Source organism: Buceros rhinoceros, unplaced genomic scaffold, assembly GCF_000710305.1.
Source record: "Buceros rhinoceros silvestris isolate BGI_N320 unplaced genomic scaffold, ASM71030v1 scaffold10090, whole genome shotgun sequence".
Lineage (NCBI taxonomy): Eukaryota > Metazoa > Chordata > Aves > Bucerotiformes > Bucerotidae > Buceros > Buceros rhinoceros.
The window spans coordinates 21,369-48,994 of record NW_010387886.1 but is presented as its reverse complement, the minus strand read 5'-3'; the positions used below and the strand labels follow the sequence as shown (position 1 = coordinate 48,994).

The window sequence follows — 27,626 nt, the reverse complement described above, 5'->3', positions numbered from 1 at the left end:
TGCCTTTTGCAACCAACCAATCCAGAATGTTTCTGTAACAAGAACTTAATCTTATTTTCATGTTGGTCAGGACTCTGATTTCTACCATTCAAAAAAAAAAATAAAAAAGGAAGGAAAAAGGAAAGAAGTTGATGACTTTGTAATAGGAATGATCAAGTAAACTGGATAGAGCTGTTACTGCTGTGAAAATGATTTCAACATAGCTTTCAGCTGAAATTATTTTCTTAGAAATTATTAAAAGGTAAGATGCTGATACACTTTTTTGATCTTATACTGTCTTTGCCATCACTACTTTTTTAACTGAACAGTTAAAATTCACTGACAAGTGGAGGAGGATGAAATTTAACTTTGTAGGAAAGGGACAGAGTAACGACTATTGATTAAGCGAAGGCTTAAGAAGTTTTTACTCTATACAAATAAGAACTTATATCAAATTAAGACATCTACACAAAAAATAAGCTAAAAAAAAAATCAGAAAAGTGAGATAAGAGAAACAAAAAAAAAAGGCAAGCAGATCAGGTCACTTTGAAGATATCAGTACTGAAGTGATTTGTCAAGCAACCTGTACCAACCTTCACTTCTCGAAGAGAGTCAAGAAATTTGTCATGCCGGTTGGTCAACATGTGCAGCTGGTTGCCAATGTCCTTCTCAGAAAGTTCCTTAGTTTTAGGTGTACTGGTCTGATCTCCCGGAGCCAATTCAATGTCTATTTCAACATCCTACACAGAAGCAAACAACTCAAAGCATGCAGGTATTTTCCAAGTACTTTTGCTTTTCCTCCATACAAATATAAAATACCCTTCCAATCCACTTATTTCAGGTCTCACTACTTCTGCCAGCTCTTCAGGTTCAGATATGTAATTGTTAGAGTGCTATACTAAAGAAAAGGCTAAATGAATCGATGCAAGTTCTGAGAATCCCACGCATGATTAAAATACAATCGTATTAAACACGAGATACGCTGAACAACCTGTGCACATCATCCTCAATTCATATTCTCCAAATATTCTCCACATTCTCCTCTTATTTGATGAGGAACAAGGAAGAGTTACAATCTTGTGTAAGTTACCTCTTCTTTGGATTCACTGTTTTCCCTTTCGCGAGGCTCCTGTTTGACGTGGGTTACCATAGCGAACGCCGCTCTATCGTGACTGTCGGCAAGGTTGATGACATTGGTGATGGAAGGCAGCATAGCACCCTGACAGCTTGTCCCAATCGTAGTGTTTCGCTCGCACACTGCCAACAGGAGCTAAGACGTTCAACAGCAAGGATAGTCTTTAAATACACATTTTTCTGTAGTATTTCAAGGAAACCATCACTCTGGTTTAATATTTATCAACAAGATAAAACTTGCAGTAATATATTTAAGGCCTATTTATCACCTTTACACTAATACATTTTCCTCTTAATCTGATCACATTTTGAAGTTCGTAACTATACTGTCAAGATTGTTTTTCATGCTACTCCTGAAAATACTGAAGACACAGGAATCTTCTGTGCCTGAATAGTGAATTTTGTACTTTTTAACTTGTGTATTTAGTGCCCTCAATCATCCAATCTATAGAGACTCTCATCATTACAATGAAAACCCTCCCAAAAGGATATGGAAAAAAAATAACCACCAAACCAACAGTGCTGTTTTTCATCTTTCTGGAAGGAGTTCTAACACTTTTAAGAATACAAAGTTATCCTCACAGTCACTTTATACTCATGTTTTAATATGCAAATTGTTTTAAAAAAAAGAAAGGTTTGGTCCCATCTTGTTTTAAATAAACCAACAAAAAATGCAATGTCATTTCAATGCATTCCCACCTAACAGCTGTCACTCCACCACGGCAGCACTCTAGCCTTAAGTTTTCTTGAAATAATGTACTATAAGAACCCTTGTACATTTTATAATCACCTTCATTTGCAAGAGATGGGTTTTGTTAAGAAGTATTAATCTGGTCATTAAACATGTCATAGACAAAATAGATTTTAAAGGTTGATAATTAAAGCCACTTTCCCAACATCAGCGTTTCATGGTTTATACATTGTATACATACGTATAAAGCACTGCAGGAAGTATCTCAGGCAGCAGACTCGAATTTTTAGGTTTGATACAGATAATAATATATAGTACAAGACACACACTGCACAATGCTTTCACACCCAGCCAAGAAAAATTCTTGAATTATCATTTTATTTCTGACACCAGTTGTTTTCCTACCTCAATGCACTGTTTTATCCAAAAGTGATTTCCCATTGCTTCCCAGTTTTGAGAACAGGTCACATAAAGCAGGCGCTCATAAACACGACGTTTCATAGAATTGTCGAAGACCTCAAAAAATTTGGCTCGTATGAGTGGCTGGGCACAACGCAAACCCGAAAGAAACGCAGGCTCAAGTTTCGCAGTAAGTTCACTACCAGAAAGATTCTCATCCCTGAAATGAATAAAGATGAAATGTCAGAAAGAGAAGCCTTCAAGGCTTTGTATGTAACATACTAAAAATCAAGAGAGGTGATGTTCTGTAGAAGCCCATGTGGCGTGGCACGCATCCAGGTGTGGTGTTTTGAAACAAACAGGAAAGAAAACATTGCTGCTTGTTAGAAAACTGCCCCAGAACTATCGTAAAACCTCTTCAGGTTGTGAAACCATTGCGGCCACATCAGTATTCTGTTTGAAATGCCAAAGGACACTTGTGAATAAAAGCTCCGGAGCACCATGTCTGCACCAGGGCCTTGCACAGTTAACCAGCAAACACAAGAGCAGCAAACACTCACTCAAAATAAGGTGAATCATCAGCACAAAATTAAATACCTGGAGTTTGTTGATAACGTAACTATTTAATTATTTCATTGTGTTACAAACCCTGCCAGTCTAGATAGCAAAAGGAACTGTCCTCCAAGTATAATTTACAATAAATGTCCAAGAAAAAAAAAAAATCTTTATACCCCACAGATGTGAAAAGACATTTCAGCTGTCACCACGGTGTTTAGAATACAATCAGCTATGAGGATGCCCCAGTGTCTTAGGAAAGGAAGAGGTTGGGGCCGTGGAGATATTTTAGCCAAATATCCTTTCTACGGAACACCTACTTTTGAACTGTCTTCCATAAATGCGTATTGTGTTTTCAGTTAAATGACTTGATTTTGTATTTAAAAAAAAAAAAATTTAAAGATTACTTAATTCAGACCTAGAAAGATTGATGGCATGTTCTAAAGGTCATATATGGTACAACTTATGAACCAATAAGCTGTAATAAATGATTAATTGCTATAATTACCTATAGACATAGTTAACAAGGTCTAAGAACTGGGCATTTAATTCAAGGTCTTCTGGAAAACGCTTTTCAATGTAAGTCATCATTTTCACTAGTAAAATGGACTTCTCCCGGAGAGTAGGTGTCTGTGTTAAGAGAAGACATGATTAATTTTGTCAATTTATCTTAAAACCTGTGGAGAACTGGCACATTCACAGTACACCTCAGCCATCCTTTATGCCACTCTTTCAGTGCTGAAGTACTGAAAATTAGCTTGGTAGAAGGTCATGGTTCTTGAAAAGAAAAATAACTCAAGCATTTATCCTTCTAAAACATGCTAGAGAATTTTAAAATCATGACTAAAAACTCATTTAAGTTGTTCAGTGATTACAGTAAGTTACTGATTATTTTTAGAAGCGTAGGTCCTAGACTGCCAAGTACTCAACTCTAACAGAAAACACGGCAAGCTGAGGAGTCCACATACTGTTACAGGAACTACATGATTTAAACCGGTATTGGTCATCCTCCTCCTGAAGAACCTCTCTACCCAAATAATTGTGAAATGCATTTTAACTTTTACTTTAAAACAAGTTCTCAGCAAAACAGCATTTGAGATCAAACACCTAATATATATATATATATAAAAACACAAAGTATCTTTAACTCCAGTTCCTTTCACATGGGATGCAAAAAGATTCCAAAACTCATCAAGGGCATCTAAAGATGTACAAGAGATCCTTACAAACCTCACTGTCAAAAACTGATCACTTGTAACAGTGGCTTACAGTTATTTAGTATTTGAGAGAAATAATGATTTTGTCTTCCCAATTTACCTGATTAGCTGCCATTGGGGAGTTGTTTTTCACCCACTCTTCCACTATTTTTACCACTGCACGAAGAATTTTGGCATCAGTAGATTTTTCAATGAGAGATGTTAGAATAGCTTGTATGAAATTTTTCCTCATTTCCATACTCATCACAGCCAGGCGAGTTTTCACAAGATCCAGGCTTAGCATTACCAGTTCACTTGTACCTGCTGTGGATGCAAAAAAAGGATAAGAATTGTGTATACAGCTATAAAATGCCTAGTAAAAAAAGTTTAAAGATAAGCTGCTGTAATTAAAAATAGCAACAACAGTATCTGTTACCTGGAAATATATCCCTAGAAATAATGTTTTCAGAATTACTACTTTCCGTTCCCAAACAAATGAAACGGATGCCTTCCAAAAAAATCCTAAAGGCAAGCCTGTGTGGTTTCACTTCAGTAAATCTTAGGTAAAAGGTATTACAGAAGCCCAGTGCTGAAAAACTGCAATTAAACTTGTGAAAGAAAGAAATATTATGTGATGAAGCACACCTATTCTGTTCTGTTCATTTCCTGACTTGCTTATCTGTCAACTTTAATAATGTTCCAATTGTTCCGCAGTGTTAATAAAATTTGCGAAGTTCTCATTTACCTAATTAAAGTATGGGCTAGGAATCTAACAGCTGCAATTCTTTAAGTATTTTCTTCAGTAGCTAATTCATTAATCAATCACAGTGCGCTTTACTAGCACTGTACTTTCTTCTACGAGAACATTTGATTTTTTTTTTTCAATGATTCATGACCTAATTCATTTGGTAATAGAATTGTACAGACTAAAAAAGATGCTGTTTTTAAGGTAAGAACAAAAACATCAGCTCCAACAAGTTAATTTCACAAACAATTGTTCCAATATTATCAAATAGGAAGGAGAAAGAAAAAAAAAAAGTGAAAGCACAGAACAATCGTGACAATTCAGCCCCTCTCCCCTCAACACTATGAACTCTTGAAGAATTTCAGTATTTCTGTATATGCTGTAGCTCAACCAATATTCATTTGCTGAAATGTTCAGGTTAATACTGGAATTCATACAATAAGCAGGTAACAGGCACTCAACGTGCAGTTTTATCTTCAATACTTCAGTAACATTTCTCACTAACACTGAAGTACTTTTCAAGATGTAACAGAATGCACACAAAACTCCAAAATCATCTGCATCCCTCTAGGATTAAGAGACTTAAATAACTGACAACACTTCCAACCATTACCGTTCTTAGCCTATATAATGCAATACCTGTGTTTGCTTCTGGTGTCCCTGCTGTAGCCTGTGGGTTTAAGTGTTCCCTGACCATCTTCTGCAGAGATCGCATAAAGACTGAGATCAATCTGTCAATGTAGCTGGGGTTGTTACTGCACGCAGACTTCAGAATCATTAAAGTACCTACAGACAAAAGCAATACTTAAGTAGAACTTGTACTGAGCATGCCCTGAGTAAGAGAGAGGTTTTCAATACAGATTTTCTCGTTCTAGGAAAGAACACAGCAAAGTGTTCTAGTAGTGTTTTGTCCTGTCATGAGGGAAGCACGGGACTCCCCAGGTTACAGACACTAGAAGACTGGATAGATTTGAAGAACAGTATCAGTCTCAATTTTTGTCTTCAGTCTAAGATTAAAAAATCATTTTTACATTCATCAAAATATTTAAAATTTCTGTATAAAGTGTGTGATGAAGAACAAGGGAGGACAGAAAGAGAGGGATTGAGAGCAGATACTTCTCCAAGACCTTAAAAAAACCAGATATGTAGTTAACCAGGGCAAATGAAACTACTCCTAATGATGCACACTTGCTTTGTTACTTGCTTTAGTAACAAAAAGTAGCAAAAAAAATTTTACATGAATAGGCCTGGGTTTAGTAATACACAATAAAATAGCTTAAAATTACATGATCTTGGTTATCTAAGCTAGAAACATTATGAATTTTCCTAAATCAGTTACTGTAGATTGAAGAAGTCAACTACTGAAACAGCTGATTTGGGCACAGTCTAACATTGCACTATGCCTGCAAGACCAGAGTCCCTTCAAATGACGGTTCACAATGCCTATCCTGACATGAGGTTATCCACATTCACACAATCCAATCAGTTTTAGCAATATCTATGCCTTAAAATAACTAAAAATGTACACGCATCCCGCGGCTACACCCTCTAAATAACCTACAGCTGTCCCTGTCCTTCCTGCAACCTCAGAATTCAGCAAGAGCCTGCAACAATACCTACAGACACGTGCTTTGTTCACTGAATGGCTGCTTCCAAAGTTTGTGCCCAGAGGTGCATAAAATCTGGCACACAAAGTTCAGCCTCTTAAGCACAGAACTGGTTAGACGTGCACCACCTGATGGTTAGACTGTAGTTCTGCTCTTCAGCGAGCTCCCGACTTTGTCGGCTGTCAGGACGTGCTTTACCACAAATAGGCAATTCCCACAGCGAAATTACAACTATCTACACAGATCACAGAGTAGAATAGTGAAGGACATTTACCATTTAAACCAGCAAGTTTTCCAAAATGGTGCAATTTCAGATCTGTATTGCCAACACAACCAGTTCTGAGCCAAAATGTATTATTCCAACATATCTTAGTCAATGTATTATGCAGCTGAGTTCTCTACCAGTTAAACACATACAGAGGTCAAGAAAAGAACATTTCAGCTATTCAGAATGGTATATGCTATATTTCCAGATTTGCTCACTCAAGAAAAAAAAAAAACTGTATTTTTGTAATGTCTTACTGAGAATTCAAGATCTATAAACACATAAATCTTTCTACACTATTTAAATCAGCTGATAAATGAGGCTTTAAAAACAACTGAAGAAGAAAGTAATTCCTTGAAATACTCTACTGTATCTCAGAACACTACCTGCGGGGTTTTGTCTGTCCATGTAACAAGTTTCCAGTAACTTATACTTGGCAGAAGACACAACAAAACAATCCCAAGTCCCTTTCTTCCCAGAGGACAGACATCCCAAGCTTGTCTCTCAAATTAGCTCAAAATGCTTCCAACAGCTTCCTCTGCGTGGTATCAATTTCCATACAGAAAACAAAAGCTCGTGATAAAGATCATGCTCATTAACCAGCACTCGACGTACCTCTACTAGAGGTGTGGCAAACTTACCAAAGAGCTGGGAAGGGTTAGCGTTAGTGGCTTTCTCATAATTAGTGAGTCCTTCATAAATAACCTTTCCAACCGCAGCATAAAGGCACTCCAGCTCCTCATACTTTGAAGCTACACTTGAGGTACCTGCAGAGTTTAGAGAGTTGTGTTTACTTTTGGTAACATTAGCCAGAACAGGTAACGAACAGTTACGCCGTGAACATACAGTCGGCTATACCATCACCGGAACTTTATCTTGCTAATAAAGCCAGGTTAGACAAGCAGATCCCTCATTTACATAAACCTCTTTCTTATACAACCACTATGTCTTCTATAGGAGTGTACCACTACTTCTAAATAACTCACTTTGATGAGAAGTCTTAGATTACTGATTTCTTTAAGAGAATATTATCTAAGTTAGTCTATATTAAGACACAGCATATTACCTGTTGCCTGTCTTTTTTACACTCTATCTCCCTCCCCTGTTTTAGCAAAACAGCAAAGCCTAACTACTACAATTTGCACTTTTGAAGCTGAAAAACTGTAATGGCAAAATTACATTTAATTTATAGCATGCATTTCTTGAACTAAAGTTATGACAACCACAGATTTTAAAGTTTTTATGTCAATGGATGTTTTCCACATGGTTACTTATTTCAGCTTTTCTTTTTTTAAACAGAGGTTGGAAGTGAAAGCTAAAATAGACCGTTAAATGCAGGAATCATAAACCAGAATATTAGCTCATTGCAAAAAGTGGCTTCATGCCACCGTTAATCACTTAATTATGCAGCAATAAGGGATAAAAGGAGGAAGAAAATACCACATACTTGGTTCCGTGGGGAAAATACCCATCAAGCGAGAAAGCAAGCTGTGGACTGCTCTCAAAACCTTGGTGTTGCCACAAGTCATACAAGCTGCTACACCTCGTTGCAGGGGTTTGAAGCTGCTAAGGATAGCAGGGGGCTGCAGTACAGTTAACAGGAAACTTAAGACCTCTAAGCCAGTGCAAATGTTGGCAAAGTTGGCCTGATTGGGTTGTTCCTAAAAAGAACACATACAAAAAAAAAGGCAGTGAGTGGAGGAAACCACACAAGTAAGTCCAGATCAAATCTGCTGAAAACCTGTAATAAGTTTTTTACACTACTGATGATTCACACCCATCTTTTGGATAAGTCCCACAATATAAAACAGTAAAATACAAGGCACTATGAAATCTTTAACCATAAAAATGTTACTTAAGCATTCAGGGCTATGTTCCTTCTGGTGTTCTCTGTGATTCTGTTTTGAAATTTGCCTGCAACCTTGCTGGTGAGAAATCTATCAACAGAGGATTATGTTTTGTCTCTTTGTCAATATCTTTCAGAGACAGGCCTTCAGCAAAATGCTAAACCAGCATATTCTATGATAAGTTACAGCTTGAAGGTTAGAAAAAGGGATATTTGGAACAAAAGAAAAGAAAAAAAAAGAAAATAGAATATTCCTGGACGTATCTTTGTAAACCTACAAAATTATCATTAACCTAGTAAATTACTCTGCTACAGAAGGCTTGTTCTTTTTTCTGAACCTCTTGCACAACTGATGCCTCATAACTCAAAATTAAGATATAAAATTCCTGTTCCAGAGGGTTCATATCCTTGCATTAAGTAAACACCAACAACGACCACCTTGCTCAGGCCTGAGAGGTGGCGTGGTGCACGTGTTTTGAGGTGGGGGAAGGAGAAGTGGCGTGGGCTAGTTTTGATTTTGGCTCACTCTTAGATGCAGTGCACTTTGTCCACCTTCCCCAAATTCATGAAAGATGATAAACTGGAAGATCTGTCTGGAAAAGGCAGAGGAAAAAGACAGCAGTTCACATTCTGGAAGCATAAGAACACTGAGTTGCACTCTCTGATGTTATTTTTACATCTCTACCAGCTACCCCTCTGTTCCAGAAAGGGAGGGCAACGCTGGTCTGTACATAACACGCAGCTCTTCTTCAGCAGCCAGCAGGTAGATACTCAAAACTTGAAGAATCACTCAAAGTCATGACTCTTGTGAAGTTACTGCTGTTTCTGCACAGCTTCCATCACTGGCACTTAAGACAGCTTTGCATCTGAGTGAGCGAGGAAGGCGAGTAGGAGGTAACCCTTGTGCAACAATGGGTGCAGTTCTTCCTGTTGCGGGCTATCAAATGCCATCAACAGGAAAAACATTATGAGTGTTAATGGCAGTTCTCACTCAGTTGCACACTAGTTGGGAATAGACAAGTAAAGCAACAAATATGAGCTCCCTGGACCTCTGTCAATGCTTGTAAACCCAAAACAAACGGAGACACGTCAAGAACTTCCAACAGAAGGAGAACAGGATGAAAGCAGATACTTGCCCTTTCAAAGAATATCTCCATATAGACAACAGCATTATGACAGTATAGCACATGTAGATCAACATTGGGAAAAAACGGGCCACAGAAAATTTTCATGTAATCTTAAGACATTTTAAAGTTTCCCAAAGTAGGATATATTACTCCTTTATACAAAGAAACAGAAAAGTGGCATCAGAGAGCTCCTAAAAATTTAACACGCTAATTAAAAATGCTAGTCTATTAAATAGAATAATATTTATAAATAGGTGTAGAAAAGTTTATTTTATGGCAAAAAGCACACAAATAGCATACAGGTGATAAACAAAATATGTTGTATCATCAAACACAGGAAGCCAGCCTTTCAGTGAACTTCATGTTACCATAATGTAGTGTAGAAAACTAGGAACCAATCAAATCTATCTCAATTTGTAAAACTTCCTACTGACACAAAAACCCCAAACAAACAACAGCCACCTGCAAACAAAAAAACCCACAAAAGCCCCACAAACCCGCCACAAAAAAAAAAACTCACAAAGAAACACCAACAACCAATAGGCAACCCAAACAAGCCAACTACAGCCTATTTCAAAATCAAAGTACTACAGGAAGTTACTCCACCTGCTCCTAAGTCTATTTGAATATTTGTAAGTGTGTAGCTATACAAATTATAGCCACTGATGCAGTTCACATACTTGATTTATGTATTCCACTGCAAAGAGAAGATTAAGACTATGAAAATCAGTGTCCAGATATTGCTAATATTCAACACACGTGCTAGTGAAACCTAAAGACCTCCAGGACTCAAATGTTACCTACCACAGTCATTAGCAGCTTATCAAACCACTGCAACTTCAGTTCTGATTTTGGCCACATGTCTGGTCGTAAAGCTGTTTTCAGCAGGTTGACGCAGCGGCGAGACAGCATTTCCCCAGGAGATCCAGCAGTGTTTGAGTTGTCATTTACCTAGCAATTAATCAGAGTTAACAAAACAGCACCCTTTTGAAACCATCTCATTAATTTATTATGCATTTCAAGCAAGCATATAATTTCTTATATCAGAAATGGATGAGCTTAAGTACTTTTATCAGTATAGTCACAGAGTATTTAACTGCAGAGAAAGCTGTCAACTAACAGTAAACATCGGAACTGGTGTCTAACTGCTACCTCACCACCACAAAAACCACCCATCAAAGATATATTTTTAAAAATTATTACCCATACTTTACTACTACTGAACGTGCTCGAGATAGTTAACCTGTTCTGTTTGCAAGGTATCCATAACCACATGCAGCTCTTCACTCAATTCATCTGCATACTTCAAGAGCAGGACCACTCTGTGCAATGGACTGCGGTGTATACAATCCCATGTAACTCACCAGCTGAGTCTGCTGCAGAAGCAGAAGCTGGAAAATTTGAACTAGCTGTAAACTACACCAAGCTAATTTTTCCCACTCCAGAAAAGTTAATTCTTCACAAAATTTGGTGAAAAGCTTTAGATCTACATGCTGCATTAAATCTTGGCAGAAGTAGAACGCTTTGCAGCATCAGGCAAATATATAACTGAATTATGAAAAGAAACTTATGGGAGCTTTTTGAAGTCTTGGCCTGGCTCCAGCCAAATTCTCCTAGTCGCATTTATTTCCGTCATGTCACTCTTGATATAGTATTTGCTTGAACAGAGTAAGTAAAGAACAAACAAAATGCTGGAAGTGATGGACAGCAGAGTAAAATGGAGACTCTTTCAATTTCAAAATCTGGATTGCAACTGTTCACATTGAAAGTTTTAATTTCAAAGTGCAGGCTCCTTGCTTCAAGCTACAAACGTACAATGCCGACAATGAGGAGCTAAAGCATACCTCTGATGAATAATATCCATCATTTGAGAAATGAAAAACATGCAGAAACTGGTTATCAAATTCAATTTCTTTCCTCCATAAAAGAAAAAACATTTTACTTTTTGTACAATTTTGTATTAAAGTTTCTAACCTTTCATCAAAAGAAAGTATACAAACACTAGAATAATCCAAGCAGGAAAGGACTCTAATGAAAAGCAGGGTTTATGGTTTTGGCTACTACTGCCTCATTGCTATTTGCATATCAGAATAAACACACTACCTGGCAGGCAATCCTAATCAGGAAATTCACGACTGTATCCGTGTGCTGCTTGTCAATAGGCTTGGAAAGAAGCGCATCGGCTCCTGGCAAGGACTGGCTACGGCCAAATACCTGCATGTACAAATACAAAAACCATAAGCAACGCTCAAGTCGGTTAACAACAAGCAGAACAGATTTAAAATATTTTCTAAAAGTATAATCTTCAATTTAGAGAGTTTCAAGTTAGGAGGAAAAACCAATTACACTAAATTGCTTAGTGCAGGTTGTAACTCCAGAGTCTCTGAACAAAACCCAATTTTTTTCTTACAGCACTTATTGCTCCCGTAGCTGTCCTGAACCGTTTTACTTCTTGGCTAGAATCCACAGACAATCCTCTTTTGACAGCAGATGAGGCAGAACTCGCTCCTTCTCCACTTGCACTTGAATCCATATCTGAATCTGGCTGAAATATCAGCAGTGTGCACGTTAAAAATTCATTTAACTGTAGATCAGGTCAATCTTTAACAGCTCATTCAGACTTCCTACCTGCTGGTCTTTAATTCTCTGCAATTCCCATTTAATAACTACTTCGGCAAGATCCACAGCTAATTTTCTTTGCTCTATCGTAACACTAGGAGTGAATCCCAGTCTCTGCATGGCACTAACCATATGCTGAACCAGGTGATGTCTCACTGGGTAATAAACCTGAAAAGGCAATTTCACAGATATGCCAGCCATTAACCAACACAATGCTACACAAAAACTAGGGTCAAAATAAAGCAAAATGATAACATAGTCTTTAATCCCAAAATTTGCTAAATCTGCACCATATTCAAATTTTGCAATTCAGAGAAGTAGCTAGTGCTCTGAAAACAAAATTTTGGTTATCAATTTCAGTACCCAGCATGACTTCATATACCCAAAAGAAGATGTTCTTTCGAAGATACAGTATTTTTCTCAAGGACCAATCATTCCAATTTTTTGCCAATCCTTTTAGAGAACTAAAACACATCTGAACACACTCAGATATTTTTTTAAAAATCACCAAAGCATTAATTCTCAAAAAGTGACTTAAATACACATTAGCTGGCTGTTACTTTGGATCGTATTTTAATACACGTTTTCAAAAATGCTCCTATACCAACATTTTGCAGCATTCCTCCACTTGTTTAACATTTCCCAACATACATTAGCTGGAGACAAAAGTTACCTAGTTAACCCCACAGAATATATGAAGTCAAACAAACAAGGATTACTTTTTTAAACAACTGCTAAAGAATCTTCACAACTCTGCTAAAGAGCACTGCTAATGTACATGCAATGCATTAATCTTGCAGACTTTCAGCTAACACTTTGAGTTCTAACTTCAATTACGATCACGCTTAGTAAGTGGTTTGCAATCTGATTTTAATAGCTGTTTTCAGTTTTAAATAAATATCTTTTCAGACAGCTGATGTCTTTTGAAGATAAATCACATAAATCAGATTAAGCTATTTTCTAATCAAACTGCAGTTTACCTCCTTGATATCTGAGATACAGTGACTACCAGCACAACCGGTACAAGTACCTTGAAATGTTGTACTATCAAGTGCAAAATATGTACTAGTTGGGGAACCGTATGACCCTCTTCCACAATGATTTTCCGTGTCCAGTGAGTCAGCATCTGATGCCCATCCTCCATTCGAGCAGGCACAGCTGGAGTCAGAATAGCCATCGCTTGCCTGACAATAGCTCGGGCCTCCATCGCATGAGCTTTTAGAAGACTGTGAAAAACCTAAATCAACATTAACATTTTTTTTACAAAATATAGTGTTTATAAAGAAAGAGAGACTACAAGACTACAACATAAGCTTTCTAAACACCACAGTTTTTTCCTAAAGGCCCATAATTTGGTAAATATATGATACTTCATCATCAGAAGCACACAGCATATCCTTCTGTCTCCTTTATGTTCCCTTTTTCTTCCACCCTCTCCGCTGTTCAGTTTGACATTTTCCCTTGGTCCCCGCATTCTGTCTCAACTGAAACATCTGTCTCTTTCAAATGAAGAAACATTTCCAATTTTATTAATTCAATCAAAAGGACTTTTCATTGTCCCATGTAACCTCTCTGCTTTCACTTATCTTCAGACTTTTCTCTATACACTCCTAATCCCGCAGAAATTTGTATTAATATTTGGCTTGCTGCTTCAGCATTTGCTTGTTACATATGAATTTAACCTTTACTTGTACGAGGTATCCAAAACCACCATGCACCCTCCACCCAGCACTTTAAAATAAAAAAGCACACTACAGAATTTATCAACATCCCTCAAATGTATGAATAAAAGCCCAGAGTCAATACCTGCAGAACTATCTTCTTATGTATGGCAAACTTTGCAATGATGTGTGCCAAAAGCAAATGTCCACTGTACTTGCATGCTGGGTCCACACATGCCTTGGACAGGAGGCAAGGCCAAGCAAACGTCATTAGGCGCCGTAGTTTGCTGTTCCGGTTTTTGTTGTTGTCATGAATGTGATGTGGAGCATGCTCAACCAGAAGGGTGGCAAACTGCAAGAGATATATCCTCAGAGAATCCAGCATATCAGCCTGTTTTTCTGGATCGAGTACCTAGTTCCAGGAGAGGAGGGAGGTAAGTCAAAAAAAAAAAAAAAAAGGAAAAAAACCACCTTTATTAACTATAAAAGCAAAGTCCTCAGTTCTTGCTTTCAGAGCGGTTTTTAAGAAGACTAATAACTATAACCACTTTTTTTGATTCAGTTTAATACCCATAAAACAACCTCCTGAGGTGAGAACTTTTAAATAATGAGCACATCTAGGGACTTACAACGTGCTAACCTACAAAAATATAAAAGAAAAACAACCCTCATCTTCAACAACATGTAGCAGTTTTACGACTGCTAAGTGGTTCAGTGAAATTAAAGTGAATTACAAAGACTCTGGAGTTCAGCCATGGAAAGCTTTGCTTATGAAAGGACTAGAATTACAGCCATATATGGCCCATTTCTAAAGACAGACATCCTAAACTGAAAACTGTAGTCCAATCCTACTGATGACTGAGAGATCTCACAACAGTTCAAAGTTACGATGTGATTTGATATAACTGACCATAGTATTCAGAAATAGCACAGGAATTCAAATCAGGATTGAAAATCCAAATGAGAGCAGTGTTTCAATTTTCAAGCACTTTTATGTAAACACGGGTTGTTACCTTTGTTATAAAAACGCTGGTGATGCTTTCTGGATTATCCCCTTCTGGGTTTGGGGGTCCCAACAGCTGTTCTCCTTCTCCCTTTTCAAAACTGTACAAGAAAGCAGGATTCAGGATATGCTGCAGCACCTACAGAATATAAACAAAAAAAGAGTTATACTTAACTATCAGATTATTCTACTGGCAGTCAATATTCAAGTAATTTCACAAGTAAACCACCACGTTAGACACACTCCCTGCCTTACAAAAGGAAGCTATAAATAAAACCTTAAGAAACAGACGCAGAGCTTTTCTTCCACTCTTACCCCTTCCAAGGGCAAAGATTCTTAGAAAGTGTAAACTAAAGTAGTCAGCATTGAAAGCAAGATGAATTGCTGTCTCTGTTTATTATCGCTCTTCTTCAGGTATGATATTTTCACCTAAATGGCTCTGCCAATTATCAAACTCATTGACATTTAGTAAGTGAATTTTGTTGCCTTAGTTCCCAAGAAGAAAATTAAACCTAAATATCAGGCTTCTTTGATTTAATTGCTCTAGTTACCTTGGCTTTGAGCTCGTCTCCAAAGTTTGGGTCATTGAAATCCACAAACCGGAAGAACAAAGCCCGTTTTTGGGGAATGCTGTAGTTTTTGGGGATTTCTTCTTCCATGTATTCCTTCAAAAAAGTCATATTGCAGAGAAATCGACCCGTAAAAGCTCGAAGCAACTGGAAGAGCAACTCTATATCACCATAATTCCTTCTGTAAAAACACATAAAATAAAGCATTTCTGTGAAAACCTACCAAATCAAACTACTATGCTGATGACCTGGTGAAGAAACTAATCCCGGTTTTAAATGAGCAGAGAGGCAGGAGCAGGCAGTACCACAGGCATGTTTTTAGAGCTAATGGCACTACTACGAGATATATAAAGCTTTCTCTTCAATAACTCCAAACCATTTTAGTACTCCTGTATACCTTTACAGTATTTTCAAAATTAAAAAAAAAAGGCATGCAAGCTATAGAAAAATGTTTTTACGTACTTGCAGTAATTCAACAAACAATATGCTAGTAGCTTAGGTTCTTTCCAATTTGTCGCAGCCATATTCTCCTTACGATGCCTCTCCTGAAACGCTTCGCTCACCCATACACGTTTCAGCTGATTCACCAAGGAATGCTGATTTGCTAACCAACATTCATCATTCTTAACAATAATACTTATGATCTGTCAAAAGCAAAACAAGACCAACACACAGTTAACATGCAGCAGATCTGCCAGCAGAAACAATGATAGAAAAGCATTTCTTTAGTTCAATTAAGGGGTCTGAAATATTCCCAAAGAAGGGTCAAACAAAAACTAGTTTAGATTCATTTTTAAAGGAATTTTTAAAAAAAGAATCTGTTGCTATGCTTGCCTTTTGTATCTTACTTGATTAATAAAAAAGTGTAGCTCATTTGAGCCTCTTTTCGCTTTCTACGGTGACAATGACTACAGACACTTTACATTTTTACACGTGTTTTTCTGTGAGCTGTAATGCATACACACACATGCTTGAAAACCTGTATGTAACAGGTTTTAACCGTCTACTGCAGCGACAAACAAGAACAAGTGAATACCTTGATAGCCTGAAACTGCAGATCGAGACGCATTGTGGTAGTGCTTGGAGAACCTGGTCTAACAGCTGCTTGGGTGCCAACAGGTAAGAGCAGAGTGATAAATCGGTTAGGATTAGCTGCCAGTACATCTCTTAGAGGTTTGGCATCTTTATGTTTTAAGAAACTCTGAAAAAGGGAAAGAAATAAATTTAATAACAACCTTTAAAAGCAAAAATACCAAAAGGCTATATCATCCTGTAGCTTTTATACTCCTCACTAAAGTAGCTGAGGTTATATTTCACATATATAACTCTACAACTTCAGTAATAATCCTACATGATCTGGAAAGGTATAAAATCAACACCTCAGGACAAACAAATACAAAAGAGAGAACAGGCCCTTCAGTCAGAGTAAGATCATGATTCAAGACTGCAAGGACATACCGGGAAAAAAACTCAAAAATATGAAAAACCTTTCGTACATCAGATTTGTAAAGATGAGGGCTTTTCCCTACTCGCCTCCCCACACGGCTTACCATAAACATTCTGCTCCACTGTGGATCATTTAAAGTGGCTTCCATCATGAACAGCTCCACAGTCTGGGATGGATGACGTGTCAAAAATTTTATTAGAGGTTCCCTGAATGGGCTGCCAGCCTGAAAGATTCATAAAGCTTAAATTGCAATGCAGAGCACAGAATATTTTCAACTAATTTACTAGCACTCAGAAAATACCTTTGACTTGGCATTTATGCAGATACAAAATGTTCAGAACTTCTCTGATGAGAATTTACCGACAACTTCACAACTCCACTTTTAAGAGTCTAAAACAAATGTTAACACCTCCTAAAAGGCTTGAAAAGCATATTTATTACATCAAATGTTCCCACATCATTATTAAAAATATTATAATCATTATACGCTAATGTTTAAAAATACTATAAAGCAAAAATATCAACATTAACTTCCACTTTTACCTCAATTAACATTGCTCGTTCTGTTTTCATAACAACTTCCAGAAGAGGTTTAACCAAAGTCTGAGGAGCAGCTGGGATCAGATGGAATAAATTTATAATTGCTGAGCAAATCTTCATTTCCTACAGGTAAAAAGAAACACATCAAATTAGTATTACCAGCTAAATACAAAAAACAGTATCACACCCCCTACCTTATTTTTCCTCTCTATATTAGCATAGCCAGCAACCAATTGTGAAGTGTTAACATATATACAGCATCTACTTACCATGATGTGCAGAGAAAATTTGCTCTTGTGGAATTCTGCCCTTCCCCCCCTGTAGTATCATGGCTTAATTGTATTTTGTCAGCATAGTGGTGTTTCACAGGTAAGAGCTAAACACCGTGTAACGGTACTGGTGACGGGAGAACTACCGAGTGCTCACTGCACCACGCCGAGTGGCTCATGCATCAAAAAGCCAGACCTTCCTTTCCAAACCATTTCCCAAATACACGCCACAACCCCGGACTCGACATGGAGAAGACGACAGACAGTTTTCTCAAGGCACTGGACAGTGTCTCTTGCAAACAGCTGCTTACTTCAAAGAAAAGTCGGCTCTGTGCTCCTATTAGGTATCAAATCTTCCAAAGTCAAATACTTCTGTGTTTTTCTTTATTGTGTAAGTTACATGGGGACCCTATTTCAGTGAACTAGAGGGTGAATTTCCTTCATTAAGAAAAGGGAACGGAAAAAACGAAACAAAACATCTACCCTCACCACCCCTTCAAAACCAGTTTCTAGTTATGCAGTACACAAAGGAGTATTAGCAAATGCACTGCATTTCCTCAGCTGAATTGAATCACAAAGTACTAGGACCCGCTCTTTTAACTTGATCTGCCTAAACAGACCCCCCCAGACTGCTCTCATGGATTGAAGTGCAGGACTGAGAACACATATAAAATATTTTTAAAGCACTTATGCCTTCACAGAAACTAGAAATCCTGCTCTTCCTAGTACAAACATGCTTCACATCCTTAACAGCAACGTTATCAGACAACTCTGCCACAGACAAACAGGAGACAATTCACAGCACTGCACACAAAGGCACAATGCACTCTGCCCGAAACACAACAATCAAACTAAAAAACCACAGTTTAAAAGAAAAAAAATAAAAACAAAAAACCACAACAACAAAGAACTTCCTGGTGCCTCCACTGAGTTTCTCACCTCTACCCCTTCCGCAGCAGGCTGAACCAAAACAGAAGTCACAGCATGAAAAGAAAAAGCCCACAAAAATATCAAATAAATGAACAAATTAGTATACGCTATTCTTCAGGTTGCAGTTCAGAAACCCTGATTCAGTAGGGTTATTTTCTCATCTCAGACTGGAAGAAGTGAGACAGTCAGGCTCTCCCATGTTGTGAGCTGTTCTCCTAAGGTTTAGGATCAAAAGCATCCTTTTTTATACTTGTACATTCTTTAGATTTGGCTTCTCAAAATTTGTACTGAATAAAAAGGTAGTAAAGATGATTAAGTCAGGGAAAACAATACTTGAGCATCTTCAAAGACAAATTTGTCCAGCATCAATTATGAAACCACTGTCAACAGAACTTTCGAACAGGCTGCAACACCCAGTTTGCACCATGGCGCCACTGTTCATGAGGGACAGCCAGAGGCAACCACCCATTTGAAACTTGTTTCTTCAATTACTGGACATGACCTAACAAACCACACCTTTCCTTGAGGAGGCAGGAAGAGAGGAAGAATGGATCTGAACCAGGTTTCATTCATTGGGTTGATGAATTAGGTATTAAAATCACTACTTATTATGATGTTTTAATTTGTTCATTTATCTAAACAGCAAAGTCGCAGTTCAGGAACACAGCGGGACTGTCATGGAAGTACGAAGGGGAACAAAGAGCTAAGTTATTCTGGTATCAGTGTGGATCTTCACAATAGTTGTTAATTATTATGCAGCATTTTTGTCTGAGATGTCTGAAGTTCTTCGTTTGTCTAGAATTGCCACTGACGTATGGAAACTCATTCCATAGACTGTTGGACTGTTGCGTTAAGAAGCCTTGGTGACGAGCTGCTATGTGTGCTATGCTGGAGATCAGCACCGGCGTCACCATCAAATGACACCTTCCTACAGTGCTGCCAGGAAAAGATGAAAACTCTTTGAGTCAAAAACCGCTGTACCAGCGCTCTGTATCATTTCAGCTAGCAAATGTACGGCTTTCCTGACCAATTCCGTTCTCCAGTGCGTGTTTACCGTCTCCTGGATCTAACCACTCAGTGTGAATGATGCAACCTGCTCCAGCAACACTCCCCAACATTGGTTTTGAGTATCTCAGAGTTTGGAATCTCACTACAGTCAATAGAAATGACAGTAAGTGAAAGGCCAGCTACAGTACCTCCGGCCAGCAGTTTCACCATCCTAGTTTCTCCCCATTTAGAAGATACAGCAACAGCATGTTCTACATACGAACACATGAACACAGACTGTCATAGCGATTGTACAAAGACCACGCTGTCTCTGCCTACAGTTTCTAAAGGAAACTTCAGAACAACTAGAGGGGAAAAAAAAGTAATATTTCAATCAGATTTGCAGTCACACAATTCTATTTGAAAATGTTTCAATAGACTTCTCCCTCAAGATGTGACAGCAGATTCCTTTTCAAGCGTCTGGTATGCACCTCCCCCTCAACATACGCAGGTTTTAAACCAACACTAAAAAAAGAAATTAAGGTTTAGGAGACTAAACACACAACTACATAGAAAACACCAACAGAAAACATTAAAAGCAGAAGAACTCACAATTAAATGTGATTTAGGGACAACTAAAAACGGCTCTAAAGGTGTCATATTGTGGTTCAAAAGACTATTGCTAGGAAAAGATATGCAAGATACCTGTAATCATCACATTTGAGGAAAAGCGAATCCCTAAAGAAGAATATGAAGGCCCTAGAACTACTCTTGAGTTGCATAAAATATAACCAAAAAATGCACAGCTTTTAAGTTTAAACACAAGGACCAAATTCTACTCCATTAGAGAACATCTAGGTCAAACACAAAGAATGACTAAATTCAGATTCAAAAGCTCTCTTTGCAATGACAGGAAATAGTAATGAAAAGCCATTAAGCCATTTCCATGTTTTGAGGGAAATAAAAAGCCAATCTAATTTCATTCTAAGTTGAAATTAATAAAATTCTCCTCAATTTTTTCCTAGATGCAAAAATAAATCTCAACACTTAATGTAAGCTTTTAATAAAATCTTAATAGAATCATGGGACTTCTAGTAATCTATTCCTGAGCAGGAATTCCCTTCCGTGCCGTATTGCTAAGAGCGCACAGTGCTGCCATTACACTGGGCTGTTTTCCATTTGTAAGAAAATTGATCAGCTTCCCATAGTTCCACTTGGAGGCCATTAGTTTGCATGAGAGAGACACTTCAATGTGATCTCAAGTGGTCAATACTGAACTTGTTTTTCAAAAACTACACTTCAAATTAACTCAGATTATATGATTATTCTGTATAATTTCCAAAAGACTACATTATGTAAAACATACATATTTGGGAAAAAGAGGGATTATGTTGCTGAGCTCATCAGCCATTCCTCTGCAAACGAGGAAGAGATTTCTAAGCAGAAAATTCCAAGGGGAAAAAAATAACAAACAATGAGCTGTGTGCACACCAACCTGTATAGAATAGGCTTTAAAGTAATGGTCATCAGCAGAGAAGCAGCTCCTCTGACTAAGATTTGTAGCTAATATTCAATATACATAAGTCATGAGCTTGTGACCAAACTTCAGTGTGTAATCCGTTACTGCAACATTCACAACTGAATGAGTTCTGTAATTCCAAAACATTAATATTTGTTTCTTGCCTTCCCATATAAAACCAGTCACTAACTTACATTTCCATCACTCCGTTGTCCACCTTTGTGCGTAATAACTACAACTTCCATCCATTTACGCAGGTGTTGCTACAAAGAGAGGAGAACTGTTATAATTCTTCCAATTATACTGTTCCATTTTAGCAAGTGACAGAAATGAAGTAGAGGCAGAAATTATTGTTCAAAGGAAACAACAGGAAACATGAGTATTATTTTCATTCCCTCAGATGAAGAGTTTACTGTTGCTAAACATCCTCTCCTTATTCAAGGGAGGAGGGGTTATATGAGCACATACATTAAAAGGCACAAAAATCTGAAGTTTGACAGGCTTATGCTTGTTTAATGATTCACTTGATAAGTATGTATTTAAATATCCACAGCAAAAGGATAAAGAATTTACATACATAGTTTAAAAACTGCAAATAAGAAGGGCAACACCTTCTACCATTTTATAAATCAAGAGAACACCAAAACAGACTTAGCCCACCAGGAAATACGACATAGTTTCAAGGGCTTCCGTAGTATATTACGCGGCTGGCACCTTGCTTAAAATTTGTCCAAGCAGATCTTAGAATAACTAGGTATGTCTTCACTAGAGAAGAACATCTTAGCAGCTCTTCAGAAATTAAGCCAAAATGTTTGAAGATTTTTTTCTATTAATTGCAAAACAAAAACCTTTTACTTCCAATATTCAGTTTAATCACTACTGAACAGTTCTTGACTTTTCAACAATACAAATATTAGCTAAAAGAAAATTTCTTCTGGAAGGCTGAAGAAAACTAAAATGGGCTTACCATCATCTGATCGCAAAATTTATCATTGAAAGAGTTTGGGAAAAGTCTAGTGACAGATGTCAGACGATTCACAACATTCAGCGTCAGACTTCGATAGTCTCCCAACATCATAAGCAATGGTCTCATGTGCGTATGAATTTGATCAACTTCTATGGTAGCTCCTTCCAAGAACTGCAGGAGAGCACAGGATTCAGATACAGAAGAGAGGGCAGCTGCTTTATTTCTTAAAATAAATTCTGCTGACTTTATTTTTCTTCTTTTGTTTTGTACTCTCAGAATACTATAGTTTATAAACAATACATATTGCTGGAAAAACATACAGAGACAAGATGGATTTGGGAAGCACTTCAGTATTTCTGAAGCACAGTAGGATATTCCATAAATTAATCGAGTAGGAAATATTAGTTACAGGCAGATTGAAAATCTGCCACAACTATAAACTAAATAAACAGCTATGGATAAACTATTTAGACATTGCCTTATTAAGACCAGCCCGTGAATCTGGCCAAAGGCAATAGAGCACATTTCTGTGTTACGATCTGCATACATCCCCAGTAACATAAAAGGTCGAGAGAACCTGGCTGCAAGCAGCCAGAGAGAATATGTCCTGTCATAACCAAACATCTTGTGGGCATGGATTTATCGCAGGAGAAAATAATCAGAAAAACCCTGCACCAAATGCATCAGTTACAACAACCCTTGTTTGCTCCCTCTTAGCTCTCAATCCAACTGAATTGCCAGCAAGCCATAAATAATAAGTACATTCTCCCTCAAAAAACTTGCTAAATCAGCATTAGGCATATCTACTGGGCAAAAAATCATGATGACTTTTTCCTGTCCCTCCAGCTTCTTTACACCATAACCCAGCATCCACAGAGCAGCCAGTGTAGTGTAGCACCTTCTAAGGATACCGATCCTGGCCTCAAACAGTACGGCCACACTCCTGTGCCTCAGGGTAACTGCGATGCAGAGTCTAACCCTGCTGTACTGCTTACTTTTCAAAAACCAGTGCTGGGGCCCCTACCACTTCTTTTAGGAACAAAGAAGAAACATGAGAAAAGCTTTTACAATAAAACCAGGCATGCACATTTGTACAGCTGCTGGGAAGGACCGACACTGTTCATTTAGAAATGAAAATACAGACCAGACAAACAGAAAGACCCAAAGACTGGACAGGCAGAAAGACTTACCACGGTCCTTGTCCAAGAGCTTAATTTGAATCAGAAGAAATTTTTACAGCTACGTTCAAAGCTCAGAAAACCCACATCTGACAGAAACTTAATTGCATTGGTGTCACTAACAAAAACTTACAGAGCAGCTGTTATCTCCTGTAGAAAACTTTCCCAAGAAGTTTTGTAACAAGGACGTAAAGCAGAGAAGACAATGGCCTCAAAAGCAACGTTGCCTTAATACACTAACCTTTCTCATGCATGCTTCTCCTGCCTCCTGCAGTTCATTATTTGTTGAATTAAGTGCCTTGAAAAGCGCAGCAATGATTTTCTCTCTTGACTGAGGCAAGTAATTGCAGGCAGCTAGAGCATCTGCAAATATCAAAGTGAATTTGTTCTCTTTATTAACTCAATTTCAAAAGAGAGAGGGGGGAAAAAAAGCCTAATTCTACATTTCTTCTCTTCAAGTTTATTTTATTTCATCTTAAATTACAGACAGCTAAAGCACAGTGTGCTTTGCCAAAAGCAACAGGCATCATAAAAGAATGGAAATGTTATTAACAGTGTTCTAAAGTTTTCCTGATGCTACATAACATAATTAGCCTAAAAATACTTCGGGTTCATTTCAGAAACTACATCCTAGTCATTAACAAAGTAGCGACACTTTCCCATTATTCTGTCCATTAAACTGTGACCTCTAGAGAGCAGTCATCGGTCTTCGAGCGCTCAAGTTTTCTGCTGATCCTGAGCAGAAGACTGCCCGTTGCTCCCAAGGACACTTACCTACAACCAATTTGTTTAGGAAGTTTTACTTACTTAAGGCTGCAATCCGAAGAGGCACAAGTGATGGGAGACTTTTGTAACAAGGTAGTTTCATTAAGGCAGTATCTTCAGCCTCACACAAATTCAGTAACTAGAAGAAAAAATGAACAATCATTTTAGCACAGCATCATGAATCACATTTGAAACAGTATTACTGGTTATGTTTTGAGCCTTGTTTCCTCAAGAGCCAAGTTTATGCAAACTCACTAATGGACCTTCAAATTTCACCAACAGGCAAAAATTCCACTCAAAATTTGCGGTAAGTTCCCCTGAAAAGCGGTGGTTAGCCAGAGGAAAGAGAGCCCATTAGCGCTGTCACCAGAGAAAAGTCAGTCAAAAACTGGCTGTTTTGCATTTTGTTGGCCAATACCTAGCTGGTCTACTTGCAAGCAGGCTGCTCATTTGATAAAAGAAAAGCTTGCCTCCTGAGCAGAGTCATAGGACTGAAAATACTGAGGAAAGAGGTAAGAGAACAGAAGATGAATAGAGAAAAAATGTGCTGAAAAAGTCTTCAGCAATTTAAAGGTCATTGGTCACCGCCCAGAGGGACAACTCCTTTCTACAGAGCTCTCCTCTTTGCAGACAAGTGTTTCAATACACGTGTATGGTTTTTCTTTGAATACATTGAACAGGCTGAAATACAGGTAAGGAAGTTAACAATATCCAGGTTGCATCTATATCCAAGATGCCAGTAAGATTCAGACCTTCGTAATACCAATGTATCACTCTCGCCTTAAGAAGAAAACAGAGGATCCTCTGCATTAACCCCGTACCTGCCTTGCTAATAGCCATTACTGTTGGTATCAAAGACCTTCTGAACTTTTGTTTGGATACGACAGCTAGGAAGCCAAGGGACCAGGCAGTTGCTCTAAGTTAAATCTACACACTAGTTTTAAATCTGATTTTACTCAAAACCATGAAAACCAGTCTCTATGTTTTGGTGATACAATTATTTAATCGACATACTGTGCATAAAATAAGACCTGAATATGAAAGTTAAGGCTACTAGAGTAGAAATACAACACCAAAGTTCATTTAATGTATTTCACATTAGAACATTCTGTTTATCTCAGTGCTATTATCTTGTAGAAAGGCAGACCTCAGTTCACTTTTCAAAAGCTAATTTCTTACATTTCCGTGGAAGCCTAAAATGCACAGAGAAAATATGTATTTTTAACAATCAAAGTTCTAGCACATCATTATACATTCAAGTTTGAGAACATAAAAAGAGCGTACCTCTGTGTAAAAAACCTTGTGTTCCACAACGTTTAGATCCATTGTAAACAATCGGGGTTGCAGCGTTGTGCAAAATGTATTTCCCTCCATCAGGCCAATCTGGGCATTTGCAGGTTGATGCCTAAGTAAATGCTTTTTAGGAGGAACCATGTCTTGGAGGACCTGCACAATGTAATTCAGATTACTGAATTAGCAGCCTATTCAAATGACGCCACACACCTAGCCACGAAGATGACATCATTAGTCACGGCTGCAGGTTTCTACCCATTTGTTATTACAACTCGGTAATTATAGATATCATAGATCCATTCACGGAGAGTATGTTAATGTCTGCACATAACGTTATAAATAACTATTTTTTATAAGTTGTAATTATAGTATAGTATAATAAATTAGTAAGAAATTAATAGAATTAAGCATTTCAAATGTTCAAGTCAAGAAACAATATTTTAAGCTCCTAAAACATCAGAAAGCCAAAAATATTCATATAAGTTTTTTCCATCACACCAGCTTCTCACTTTCCTCCATGAACTCCTTTAGCAAAATAAGGTACTAAGTAGGGGGCTTCTCTGCATGTCCCCAGACTACAGTAACAACATCTACAATTGTGTATGTTGTGGTGACACTTCGGGCTTACACACGTTCACTTGCCTTTCAAGAAAATGAATGCTATGAGCTTTAAGGAGTATCAAGCAAACTGTTACTTCAACCAGCTTTGATTTTTATAGTCTCTTTCAGGACAGGGAAAGGCCCGGCAATATGCCTCATATTCAGGGAATAACACAAAACTGAGGTTTAAAATGTAGCATCTACTTGGCCTAGCCTATGTCTGATGGGTAGTAGGATGAGCTGCCCCTAACTTCAGGAAGTAAATCAAGCAAAGACACTATGTACACCAGCTAAGCAGTCAGGTACAGCTTGTGTCAACCTCCACCGTAGTCCAGCCACAGTGTATTTTAGAACAATGAAACTGAACAAATGACAGACATTTGCCTTCAAAGCACTGAGAACTTAGTTCACTAATGTGGGAAAAGGTACTCAGAAAAGCATTTTGCAAATGCAAACTGGTAATCAAGTTTAAACTCACTTTCAGGAAGTATTTCTGCTTACCTCTTTATGTGGCTCCATAATCACCGTGACACTTTTTCCAGTGACCTGTGCAAGTACCTGCAACGAATGCATGGCCTGTTTCCTCACAGTAGAGTTTGGAGAAGTTACTTCTCGAACGAGGTCATGTGTTACATGATGGAAAGACTTTTCCTGTGCTGCTAAGATTTCTTCTGTTTTTTCTTCATCTTTTAAAGGAGTTGCACATCTAATCAAAAGCTGTTCTAATGTGGTCTTTGCCATAGCAACTGCTCCATTGGAAACCTAATCATAGAACATTTGTATTAAGTAAGTACAGAACAAAGATCACAAATCTATACACTCCTCATCAATAAAATTAGCATTTGATTTTGATGAATCCTCTGCAAACAGCTAAACATATATAGCTTAAACAGAACATATACCCAGCTAGTTTTCAACAATCATCCCAGACCCGTGAGTTGCAATGCAACACAATTTCATAAACGAACTCAAGCACTGGAACCCTTAGCAATGCTTCATCATACGATTCCCAGCTGAGAAAAGGTCAACTAGCCAATACTCTAGGTATCTGTAACTACATATAGGTTTTTGATAAGATGAACACCTTCCAAACTAAACACAGAAGAAAAAAAACTGGTGTTTTTCGTGCAAGTGACAGTGAATCGAGCATTCTTCCACTAATCTGCAAGCGACCCACACATTTCTACTCTGAAAGAATCAGGTATAATGCCAACAACTTTGGCGAAGTTATGTGGAAAAAAAGGACCTCATTCCTAATTACAAGTCTTGGTTTAAGTTAAAATGACTAAAACACACTCGTAATTGTCACAGATACAACACATTCTGAAGTAAAATCAAGACTGGGAAGAACTCAACCTGTGAATTTTAGAACAAAAATTCATTTCTCTCACACTACTTGATATAATTCATCCGTTAAATACCTCTCCAGTTAGATCCATCATCACAAAAAGAAGTGCCTTCAGGAAAGTCTGTTGGTTCTGGAGGACCCAAATTAGCGGCAGTCTTTCCATAAGAAATTTAATTGACACAACACCTCCTAATTTAGCATACCAAGCTTGTTCATAACAGCAAGCACATAAACGTTCCACAATGTACGAAAACAAGGGAAGTTGGCAAGCCTGGAAAACAAAGAAATGTGTCAGTTTGCCTCTTCAGCTCACTGAAAGGCAGCCTCCAAAATTTTAGAAGGAAGATTGCACTGAATGAAACTAGATGATTTCAATAAATATGAAAT

At 37.8% G+C, this 27,626-nt stretch overlaps 1 protein-coding gene across 1 annotated transcript in view; it reads right to left on the bottom strand.

Moving 5' to 3' along the window:
• The window catches only part of TRRAP (transformation/transcription domain-associated protein), an 85,798-nt gene that overhangs the window by 37,384 nt on the left and 20,788 nt on the right, over positions 1-27,626 (bottom strand). The window contains exons 24-50 of the mRNA XM_010138133.1: positions 27,313-27,511; positions 26,393-26,653; positions 25,283-25,444; positions 24,041-24,137; positions 23,475-23,596; positions 22,056-22,226; positions 21,283-21,351; positions 17,387-17,506; positions 16,947-17,066; positions 16,433-16,597; positions 15,859-16,040; positions 15,379-15,577; positions 14,838-14,966; positions 13,970-14,236; positions 13,194-13,400; positions 12,173-12,331; positions 11,955-12,089; positions 11,648-11,758; positions 10,349-10,495; positions 8,019-8,232; positions 7,213-7,338; positions 5,339-5,485; positions 4,076-4,275; positions 3,267-3,388; positions 2,210-2,423; positions 1,070-1,249; positions 573-719 (exon numbers count right to left, since the gene is read on the bottom strand). Coding sequence (XP_010136435.1) covers positions 573-719; positions 1,070-1,249; positions 2,210-2,423; positions 3,267-3,388; positions 4,076-4,275; positions 5,339-5,485; positions 7,213-7,338; positions 8,019-8,232; positions 10,349-10,495; positions 11,648-11,758; positions 11,955-12,089; positions 12,173-12,331; positions 13,194-13,400; positions 13,970-14,236; positions 14,838-14,966; positions 15,379-15,577; positions 15,859-16,040; positions 16,433-16,597; positions 16,947-17,066; positions 17,387-17,506; positions 21,283-21,351; positions 22,056-22,226; positions 23,475-23,596; positions 24,041-24,137; positions 25,283-25,444; positions 26,393-26,653; positions 27,313-27,511 — 4,372 coding nt within the window. The remainder of the gene's footprint in view (positions 1-572; positions 720-1,069; positions 1,250-2,209; positions 2,424-3,266; positions 3,389-4,075; positions 4,276-5,338; positions 5,486-7,212; positions 7,339-8,018; positions 8,233-10,348; positions 10,496-11,647; positions 11,759-11,954; positions 12,090-12,172; positions 12,332-13,193; positions 13,401-13,969; positions 14,237-14,837; positions 14,967-15,378; positions 15,578-15,858; positions 16,041-16,432; positions 16,598-16,946; positions 17,067-17,386; positions 17,507-21,282; positions 21,352-22,055; positions 22,227-23,474; positions 23,597-24,040; positions 24,138-25,282; positions 25,445-26,392; positions 26,654-27,312; positions 27,512-27,626) is intronic.